Source organism: Otolemur garnettii, unplaced genomic scaffold (genome assembly GCF_000181295.1).
Source record: "Otolemur garnettii isolate 467f Iridium unplaced genomic scaffold, OtoGar3 scaffold00022, whole genome shotgun sequence".
Lineage (NCBI taxonomy): Eukaryota > Metazoa > Chordata > Mammalia > Primates > Galagidae > Otolemur > Otolemur garnettii.
This window is the reverse complement of record NW_003852417.1, coordinates 2105319-2117014: the sequence shown is the minus strand read 5'-3', so window position 1 is coordinate 2117014 and position 11696 is coordinate 2105319. Positions and strand designations below refer to the sequence as shown.

Sequence of the window (11696 nt, the reverse complement as noted above, 5' to 3'; positions counted from 1 at the left end):
CTGCCTCAGCCTCCCAAGTAGCTGGGACCACAGGCACCCGCCACAACGCCTGGCTATTTTTTGGTTGCAGCCATCATTGTTGTTTGGTGGGCCCAGGCTGGATTCGAACCTGCCACCTTGGGTGTACGTGGCTGGCGCCTTAGCCACTTTAAGCCACAGGCGCCGAGCCACTATTAAATTTTTTGATAAGCGTAGCTTTATTAATCGTCCCCAATACTCACACATACGTATTTAAATCTACTCTCTGGAAGAGTTAAACTCTCATTTCTCCTGAACTATTTTATAATTCAGACCATAGTTCATCTAATTGTTTTTCATTCATTAATTTGAATTGTATATACAATTAACTAGATGACAGCCAAGAAAGGCATATAATAAAATCTTTATACTTATATAACTATAATTATTAATTCCATTGTTAATATTATTAATTCTATCACTAATAAGTATTACTGACAATTACTTATGTAAAAGCAATCTCACAAAATACATTAAAAAATAAATAAGCTGGCTCGGTGCCCATAGCACAGTGGTTACAGTACCAGCCACATGGACCAAGGCTGGCAGGTATGAACCTGGCCTGGGCTTGCTAAACAATGACAACTGCAACAAAAAAATAGACGGGCGTTGTGGTGGGTGTCTGTAGTCCCAGCTACTGGGAGGCTGAGGCAAGAGAATTGCATAAGCCCAAGAGTTTGAGGTTGCTGTGAGCTGAGACAAAGTGAGACTGTGTCTCAAAAAAAAAAAAAAAAGGCTACGAAATTGTCTACTGAAAGAAATGTTCCAAAGTGCATGCACACATGTATTTGCATATTCCTCACTAAATTCAGATTCACTCCTGAGACACCTGGGAATATACTAAGTGGGAAATATACAATCACCTACCCTTTAGTAGTTGTGTGTGTCAAAACAGGACACAAACTAAAAACAGGTGTAACATAAAATGGAAGACTGTGGTAGAATACAAAAACATACAGAATACATTTTGAAGATGCAAAGATAAGCTTTTTTTCTCTTGTGCATCTCTGGGAGAATGGGGGACATACATGGAAGCTAACACATATAGACGGACAGACACAAGATGTGCTTCCAGAATCTTAGGGGCTGAGAAAGACGCTATCAAATATCAGGCTTTTTTCCCGGGAAGTGCCTCTAGAGTAGGGCTGGCAAACTTGCTGTCAGATAGTGTTTTAGGCTTTGAGGACTGCACAGTCTCTTTCCCAACTACTTACTCAACTCTGCTGTAGCACAAAAATAGCACTGGGAGACAGGGAGATTATGGGGGCTGGATTTGGTTCATGGGCCACAGTTGCTGACCCTGTTCTAACTTAAACCCCCAATGGATTGATGGGGTCAATTCATTACATCATATACATACAGAGTATGTGCAACCTAAGTATCATGTGTATCAGTCCTTGTGTTACTTGCCATCTTAGAAAGGAGAAGGTGTTACTTATAAAATCTGTCCCTTCGCCTCATGGGTGCAACCTTCTATGTTAACATATCACATACACACCTTGGATTGTCATCTTTTTTTTTTTTTTTTGAGACGGAGCCTCAAGCTGTCCCCCTGGGTAGAGTGCCATGGTATCACGCTCACAGCAACCTCCAACTCCTGGGCTCAAGCGAGTCTCCTGCCTCAGCCTCCCAAGTAGCTGGGACTACAGGCGCCCGCCACAACGCCTGGCCATTTTTTGGTTGCAGCCATCATTGTTGTTTGGCGGGCCCGGGCTGGGGATTCGAACCCGCCACCTTAGGTGTATGTGGCTGCGCCTCAGCTGCTTGAGCCACAGGCGCCGAGCCTGTCATCTTAATCTTTAAAATTCATCCTGCCTATTCTCTCCCCCCTATAGCTAACCCATCAGGAAATAGTGCTGGCTTCTCATTTCTGCTCTCCACACCAAACCCTCGTCCTCACTTCACTGTTACTAACGTTTGTTTACTTATGACTTATTTATTTATCTATTTATTTATTGAGACAGAGTCTTACTTTGCTGCCCTCAGTAGAGTGCTGTAGTGTCATAGCTCACAGCAACCTCAAACTCGTAGGCTCAAGCAATTCTCTTGCCTTAGCCTCCTGAGTAGCTGGGACTACAGGTGCCTGCCACAACGCCTGGCTATTTTTAGAGACGCAGTCTCGTTCTTGCTCAGGCTGGTGTCAAACCTGTGAGCTCAAGCAATCCACCCACCTTGGCCTCCAAAAGTGCTAGGATTATAAGCATAAGCCACTGTGCCTGGTCCTTATGACTTTTTGGGGGGCAGTTTTTGGCTAGGGCCAGGTTTGAACTCGCCACCTCCGGTATATGGGGCCGGCGCCCTACTCCTTTGAACCACAGGCGCTGCCCTATATACTATAGACTGTTATAAAAGGTCTTCCTTCCCACCCACTCCTACACCTGTACCTTTATTCTCATCACTTAAGATAAGAAAAAACACTGGGTTTTCTTTGGTTGAAAACTGTCCCACAAGGAGACTCCATTTTATTTAACCAGTTTTACTAAACACAAACGGAGCAGCATAGCTTCCTAAAAAAGATGCTGACTCATTTCAGCAGTACTTCAGAATTTCTGATAAAGTGTTTAACAACCAACATGTCTATCAGGACTGCTTCTAACGGGATGTTTATTTTGTGTTAATCGCAACCAGATTTTTACAGTATAAATTCAGAAGCTAGGACCAAAAGTAAGTAAAATACCAATAATATGAATTGCTATGCATATATCTTAAAGATTAAATAGGAATGGAAAAATCAGGAGATTAAATTCTTTAGGACTCTAATTACTGCTTTTTACTTCAGGGAAACATGGAAGAAATAAAATAAATAATTGATAACAATGAAAAAATTCTGTACCTTTCCTTATTTTTGGATTTGACTGTACTTCCAATATCACAGTTGTTACTGTATCTGCATACATATCATTAGAAGGGTTTGCCAACCACTGGAAAGCAAAAGGCAGAATTAGGAAGGTGCAACTATGACCAACCACAAAAAGCTCTGAATTTTCTCCCCTCTGTGGCATATACATATGGGAATGCTTCTAGCACTTTCACTGAAATTAACTTACTCATTGTTTACTAAAATTAATAATGCTATGCTCTTCTAATTGTCTTTCTTTTTTTGGGGACAAAATCTCACTCTGTTGCCCCAGGAGTACTGTGGCCTCAGCCTCGCTCACAGCAACCTGGAACTCCTGGGTTCATGTGATTCTTCTGCCTCAGCCTCCCGAGTAGCTGAGACTATAGGTACCACCATGATGCCCAGATAATTTTTCTATTTTTTTTACTAGAGACGTGGTCTTGCTCGCTCAGGTTGGTCTCAAACTTCTGAGCTCAAGGGATCCCCCTGCCTTGGCCTCCCAGAGTACATGAGCCACTGTGCCTGGCCTCCTCCTAATTTTCTTTTAATAACAAAAGTAAAATGTACTAAACAAATCCTTTGTGGCAAAGTGTTTCATATGTATTATCACTTAATTCTCATAAAAATTAACAACTAGGGCGGAGCCTGTGGCTCAAAGGAGCAGGGTGCCGACCCCATATACCAGAAGTGGTGGGTTCAAGCCCGGCCCTAGCCAAAAACTGCAAAAAAACAAAAAACAAAAAACCCCAACAAAAAAGAACACCATTAAAAAACTTTGTTATAAAAGAATAACTGACTCAAAAGTAACATGCACAAGATAATTATTGGTGCTGGGATTCAAACACAAATTCCTAACCACTATATTTTAGTAGCACAACAGTACAGTAAGAGGGTATTTTAAACATTTACTTTTGCTTTTCACACTAAGCCTAACGTCTCCTGATACTCTTTCTTGTGCCCAGTGCTCCAATAACGTTCTCCTTGTCTCTGGGGTGGGTGAGAGCAGTTGAATTATTTCAGGAGTAATGCCCTCTCTATCTTTTATTATTTCCACAAAGAGTACTTCTAAGTTCATCTCTGATATGTTCACTCTAGAAACAAAACTAAATTCTCTAATAGTATTTGGTAGCAACAGCTAAATTAATGTCCCCCCCACCCTCACCCCCTTTTTTTTTTGAGACAGAATCTCAAGCTGTCACCCTGGGTAGAGTGTCGTTGTGTCATGGCTCACAGCAACCTCCAATTCTTGGGCTTAAGTGATTCTCTTGCCTCAGCCTCCCAAGTAGATGGGACTACAGGTGCCTGCCACAATACCCAGCTATTTTTTTTTCTTTTGGTTGTAGTTGTCATTGTTGTTTGGTGGGCCTGGGTTGGATTCGAACTCGCCAGCTCTGGTGTGCGTGGCTGGTGCCCTAGCTGCTGACTACAGTTAACATGTTATATACTATGTTAACATTTTATATATTATTGTATGTAACTTTGTTATATTATTATATGTAACTCTGATTACACGTAACTGTTTGACATTTTTAGTTGTTAGCCTTAAGCATAAAGTTTAGACTTACCTAGGAGGCACCCATAGCTCAGTCAGCAGGGCACTGGCCACATGCACCAAGGCTGGTGTGTTCAAACTCGGCCTGGGCCAGCTAAAATCAACAATGACAACTGCTACAAAAAATAGCCAGGCATTGCGCCAGGTACCTGTAGTCCCAGCTACTTGGGAGGCTGAGGCAAGAGAATCACTTAAGCCCAAGAGTTGGAGGTTGCTGTGAGCTGTGACACCATGGCACTCTACCCAGGGCGACATAGTGAGACTTTGCCTCAAAAAAAAAAAAAAATTTACTTACCTAAATCACAGAATTCTAGTGGGATGAGAGCTGACGGATCTTTTTCTATCTTAAAATATAGCTAATCATACGCCTTGGAATTCTACTTTGAGGTAGAGAAACAGACCATGTGCACCCCTGGATTATTCACCACCACCAGGACCCACCTTAAAAGTTCTTTAAACTTAATAGGTGCCAATCCATCAAAGTAAACCATGCAATTCCTTTGATGTTTATCTTCCAAATTCTACTAGTAGGAATTTAAAATTCTAATGGTAGGAACCACATGTATCTAATCTAATAATTTCTAGCCTTCTTGGATTTGGGTCACATTATTGCTGTTTACGTGAATTTTCAAAATTCTAATCTTTTAAGGCAGTGGTTCTCAACTTTCCTAATGCTGCAATGTATTTTCATTGTTAAAAAGGGGTTGCGACCCACAGGTTGAGAACCTCTGTTTTAAGATAACCACTGTTACAAGATAAGTTAGTTTTAAAAGAATTAAATTTTTTTTCTGAGAATTTTAAGATCTTTTGATATAACTGACAATATCCTGGAGTGCCACAAAATCAGCTGAGACTTACTCATTTGAGATATATTCTTACCACATCTAGTAAATATTAAGCCTTAACTTACCGCTTTCTGCGTTAACTACATAGAGAATGCCCAGCTATATTATATATAATGCTGATTTTAGAAAGAAAAATTATTTACATAAATATATGTCAATGATGCTTTTTCCCTAATTGGGAAGAAATGAATTTTCTCTATAATTGCATGTAAACATTTTAAAACTTTTTTCTGCCTTGTTTAGGTAAATGATCTTATCTTACTTCTAATACCACCATGCCTGGTTCTTGTATTACAGTAATATTTTTGAACACTTTCAGAGCAGGTTTTTCTTGAATTTCTAATTCTTCTACATCACCTGAAAAAAAAAAAAGAAAGAATTACAAGAAGTATATAATTTTCTGATAATCTTCCAGAGGCATAATTATTCATTTGTTTATAGAAACAGTGGAAATAAAGCATATATATGATGAAAAATAAATAACATCTGTACTCAATTTCTAAACAACTAAGTTTGATGTTAATTGCTTATAGAAACTGAAAAGAGCTCAATGTTTATTATAAAAATTAGTATAACTTGGTTAAGATTTACCTTGGACATTAAATATTTTATTAGGGCAGAGCCGGCTCCATATACCAAAGGTGGCAGGTTCAAACCCGGCCCCAGCCAAACTGCAACCCAAAAATAAAAAAAAAAAAAAACCAGCCGGGCGTGTGGCAGGCGCCTGTAGTTCTAGCTACTCGGGAAGCTGAGGCAAGAGACTCGCCTAAGCCCAGGAGTTGGAGGTTGCTGTGAGCTGCGTGATGCCACGGCAGTCTACTGAGGGCAACAAAGTGAGACTCTGTCTCAAAAAAAAATAAATAAATAAAAAATAAGTAAATAAATATTTTATTAGTAGTAAACTTAGATGATGTTCAAACACCTATGTTTGTAGCCTTCCAATAGCATTTAACATTTAATGTGAGACTAGTCATCCACTGCCAACTAGTTTCTTCTGCCTTCTGTCTTCATGCAGGGAAATTCTGTTGTTGAAGAAGAGACTTTTCTAGTCTTCCTAGGGTCCTCCTTTGTGTTTTGTTTTTAAAGAGACAGGGTCACTGTGTAGTTGGCCAGGCCGTTCTACAACTCCTGGCTTAAAGGGCTCTTTTTTTTTTTGTAGAGACAGAGTCTCACTTTACTGCCCTTGGTAGAGTGCCGTGGCATCGCACAGCTCACAGCAACCTCCAACTCCTGGGCTTAAATGATTCTCTTGCCTCAGCCTCCCCAGTAGCTGGGACTACAGGCACCCACTACAACGCCTGACTATTTTTTGGTTGCAGTTAGGCCGGGGCCGGGTTTAGAACCCGCCACCCTCGGTATATGGGGCCGGCACCCTACTCGCTGAGCCATAGGTGCCGCCCTAAAGTGCTGCTCTTGCTTCAGCCTTCAGAGAAGCTGGGATTATAGACAGGAGCCACTGCACCTGGCTATCTGCTTTCCAGTGTCCTCCTGATCAAGAATTAGTTTAGTCACCTTTTATTAACTACCTATGTTATGACCTATAATTCTAACATGTGGTTATGAGGTCAAAAATTTTGTTTCCACTGGTTAATTTTACACTAGTACTTTACTATTTGAATTATAAAAATCATGCTGATTGAAAGAGTATTTGATAATATGAAATACTCTTCCTTTATTAGAGAAAATCCACACCTTTTAATTTAGTCATTGCTCCTCATCATTTTAATACACAAAAATCTCCAATTCAAAATGCTCTAATATGAAAACAGAATAGGTTTATTCTCAGTGGCATTTGGCCAGTGGTTATGAGCTATAGTAAAACCTGTATAGATTGGTACTGATGGAACTAGAAAATTATTTTCACTGATAAAATAAAATTTCACGTACAGTCAAGTAAAACAGATTTTATTTATTTATTCATTTATTTTTGAGACAGAGTCTTGTTCTGTTGTCCTGGGGTAGAGTGCTGTGGTGTCATAACTCACAGCAACCTTAAACTCTAGGGTTCAAGCAATCTTCTTGCCTCAGCTCCCCAAGTAGCTAGAATTATAAGTATCTGCTTCCCAAGTAGTTGGGACTATAAGTACTCGCCACAACACGTGGTTAATTTTTAGTAGAGACAGGGTCTCACTCTTGCTCAGGCTGTTCTCAAACTTCTGAGTTCAAGGCATCCTCCTACCATGTATTCCCAGAATGCTAGGATTATAGATGTGAGCCACAGTGCCTGGCCTAAAGGAAACAGATTTTAAACACAAGGAGCAAAGATTACTGATATTATTAGAATTTTAAGTGGATCAAGGTAAGAAGTATAATAGAATTTTTAAAAAATGTATACTTTCAAAAATTTCACCTAAAGGCAATAAAAACATGACCATGTATATAAACAAAATTTGTACAATTCTGAGACAATTACCAGGATTCAGTAACATTTTTTCTTAGATATAAAATTATCTTACTAAAAACAGAAAACAATTAAAGCAATTTCAATACATATACATACCTGTCAATTTCTGTAGCTGGTAATAGAGCAAATTAAAGGGACCAGTATATGGAATGGCTTGGGTCTGTTTCACAGTGCTCATGGCTAAGTCAGTATAATCTGAAGAGAAAATCAGAATACAGTTAAGGAAACAATACTAGTCCCCACAAAATACAACAAGCAAACATATACCAGGAGTGAAAAAAGAATAAAAGCAAGGTAAACAAGAACATGTTTCTTTTTTTTTTTTTGAGACGGAGCCTCAAGCTATCCCCCTGGGTAGAGTGCCATGGCATCACGCTCACAGCAACCTCCAACTCCTGGGCTCAAGCGAGTCTCCTGCCTCAGCCTCCCAAGTAGCTGGGACTACAGGCGCCCGCCACAATGCCTGGCCATTTTTTGGTTGCAGCCATCATTGTTGTTTGGCGGGCCCGGGCTGGGGATTTGAACCCGCCACCTTAGGTGTATGTGGCTGGCACCTTAGCTGCTTGAGCCACAGGTGCCGAGCCAAGAACATGTTTCTTTAGAAAGCTAACAAGATGCTCCTTAATTTGGTACCATCCACATTTTCCCACTTATCTCCATTTTTTTTTTTTTTTTGAGAGTCTCACTTTGTCACTTTCTGTAGAGTGCCATGGTGTCATAGCTCACAGCAACCTCAAACTCTTGCGTTCAAGTGATTCTCTTGCCTCAGTCTCCCAAGGAGCTGGGACTATGGGTGCCCACCACAATGCCTAACTATTTTTAGAGACGAGATCTCACTCTGGCTCAGGCTGGTCTCAAACTGTGAACTCAGGAAATCCACCTGCCTCGACCTCCCAAGTGCTGGGATTACAGGCATGAGCCACTACTCCTGGCCTATAATTTTTCACTTTTAAAGAAGTTATCAAGTTTTTCCTCCTACTCCTTTTGGAAGCCCCAGCAAATGATATAAAACTATAGGTAATAAAGAACAAAATGCTTATCTGAGGACTCCAATGTGACTTCAGAAAATAAAAGCACCAATACTGTTTTAAAGGGTAGAAAACAGGGCAGCGGGAAGGTCAGCAACAGTCCTCAACCTGATTGAGAAGGACACTGTGTTCTTAAATGTTTCACACCACAAAGCAATTAGAATCCTACCTCTCACCTATTCCTGTTTTATTATTTGTTACTTAAAATTTCGCCACTAGGTTAAGTGAAGAAGTTTTCATAGAATTTCTTTTTCTGTCAAGATGATGATTGACACATAATAGTATACTTACTGGACAGGTCACAAGGAGAAAGTATATGATAATTAAAGTTTCTTTTAACAAGAATTCCTGAGACTCGTTGGCCTTGTTCAGGTTTTTTGTCTGCTAAAAAGCCCATAACCTATTAAAAAAAAAAAAACCAAGAAAGTTGAAGAAAACAGAATTCTGTAAAATACAGTTCCTAATTCAAGCATTAAAATGCAGTTAATAATAGTAGTAACCATTTAACATCTGAACTATGGAAACACCAGGTGAACTTAACTACGAAATATAGAAAATGTTTTATCCATCTATTACCAGAGCAGTAACATTGCTACCAAGATATCAAAAGAGTAACAGAGACAAATCCAGCCAAAATGGTTAGGTTCAGTTCAGTCCAATTGTTCAACAAGCAAGGAAACCTACTAAATGTGGAGGTTAAGAAAACAAGAGCTGCCAGCAGTGGGGAAGGATGGGAGGTGCGGGCGGAAGCAACAAGCCCCTCAGAATCTGGCTGTGCATATACTTGGTCTTGAGCTTTTTTCTGTTGGAGGGGAGGTTTTATTACTGATTCAATCTTGCTATTCAATATCGGTCTGTTCAGTTTATATTTCTTCCTGATTCAAACTTGAAAGCCGTGTGCTTTGCTCTTAGAAAACTGATTTTAATGCAGCAATGCAGTTCTTGAGGAGAAAAATAACTAATAAAGCTAATGATTTTAAATAACTAATATTATGGCTAAAACCCAGATCCAGCTTCAACTATGCTCAGTTCAATTCAGCTTCTCCTAAACATTTTTTTCTCACCACATCTTAACCAGCAGAATTCGGAAAATGTAGTTCTACATTCTCAACTGAATATATTTTCCTATAGGTATAAAAAAATACCATTAAATTTGCTGCTGAAAAGTTTTATACACAGTTAAGATTCGGAAATAAATATAATCAGTTATTTTCTTTAGCTACAAAGCCTCATATCCTATGTTGTGCTAATTTGTTTTTTTCCTCAAATTAAACTGCAAGAAAGGATATTTGTCAATTAGCTTCTTCATGTCTGGCTTATTACGTATTAAAAGAATGTTGTAAAACTGTTCATTAACACATGTATGACATTTAATACTTCAAATATTTATGATTGCATTGAAAAGTTTCCCTTAGAGATATCTTAAAAAGATTTTTGATCCCAGCCTCATTTGCCAGCAAATTAAAAAATTTCTTTCCTTCTCCTAAAAAAAAAAAATGCAGACTTCTTCAACCACTGCTCTATAATTCCAGGTAAAGTTTTTCTTATTTCAATTTTAAATTCTGAAAATATTATATTTCACCATCAAGAATGATTAGTTTTGAATGTTTCTGAGACTGAGTCTCACTCTGCCACCCAGAGTGCAGTGGTGTGATCACAGATAGCTACTGCAGCCTTGAACTCCTGGGCTCAAGCAAATCTACTACCTCAGCCTCCCAAGTAGCTGGGACTATAGGTATGCACCACTACACATGGCTAATTTTTTCTTATTTTTTGTAGAGATAAGGTTTTGCTATGTTGTTCTGGCTGGTTTCAAACACCTGGCCTCAAGTGATCCTCCCACCTCGGCCTCCCAAAGTACTGGAATTATAGGTGAGAGCCACCTACCTGGCCAAAAATGATTAATTTTTAAAAAGACAATTTTTTATATATTCTGTCATATCCACACAAACATATATGTTTAGAGTATCAGGCAGTCCCTGGGTAACAAACAAGATAGGTTCTGTAGCTTTGTTCTTATGGTGAATTTGTATGTAACGTGAAACAGGCACATTTACCTATTACTTATAATAGCCTACATTTATTAAGTTTGAGTCTACACAGGTCAGATATTTGTAACTTGGGGACTTTAACAGCCTCCAATCTAAGTGTTGAGTTGGACATAAGTCAGATGTTTGTAGCTCGCAGACTACCTGTATAGACCTATCTTTATATCGTTAGGGGTAATGATGAGAAATCGACACAGCACTGTATTGGCTATAGTACAAATAGTAATTAACATTTGTTTACTCTCAGACAAATAGGGAATGAAAAGTAACTGAAGATGTGAATTAAAGAGCTATCAGATTCAAATGCATTAAGATGTAATTTATCTGAAAATTTTCCATTTGAAGAAGCCTAAAAAGATTAAGGATAAAATTCTTCTAAGTAGACAGAAATAAGTACATTCTCTTAATTAAAGTAGGTACATGTTCTTTAAAAGTATACTCTTCCCTGAAGACCACATAGAGAGTATAGATATGAACCATGACCTTTTACCTTGGCTAGTTTTTCTCCTCTGAAGTTTAAGGTCACTGCTTCTGTATTCCGAGGATTATGAACCTCTATGTGAACTTCATCATTATCTTCATATTCTCGAATCAGTGCTGCTTTTAATCTGGCCATTTCATTCTGTTCTCCATGGACTAAAATCTAGGCAGAATACATTTTAAAAGAGCATAGGGAAACATTGTTCTTTCAGATTAATGATGATCCATATGCCAGTTAACTACATGAAATAGAGACATAAATAGTAAATAGAGGCCTAACAGTAACTTTATGAAACTTTACTACTTTTAAGGACTTTCAGTCAATCAAATTTGTATAGACATATTCATTCTGTTTGGCTTTAAAGATATTTATGGGGAACTATTTCAACAGAGGGGCAAATCAATTTTCTAATCTTATTTTTGCCACTAATGAGATATATTAATTTTTCTAAGTTTCTTTTTTTTTTTTTTTTGAGACAGAG

General features: G+C 38.7%; 1 protein-coding gene across 1 annotated transcript in view; it reads right to left on the bottom strand.

Moving 5' to 3' along the window:
* Nucleotides 1-11696, bottom strand: part of CPSF3 (cleavage and polyadenylation specific factor 3) — a 47114-nt gene that overhangs the window by 8082 nt on the left and 27336 nt on the right. The window contains 5 exon segments of the mRNA XM_003787380.3: nt 2852-2939; nt 5517-5611; nt 7755-7853; nt 8978-9086; nt 11225-11377. Of these exon segments, the coding sequence (XP_003787428.1) occupies nt 2852-2939; nt 5517-5611; nt 7755-7853; nt 8978-9086; nt 11225-11377 (544 nt within the window).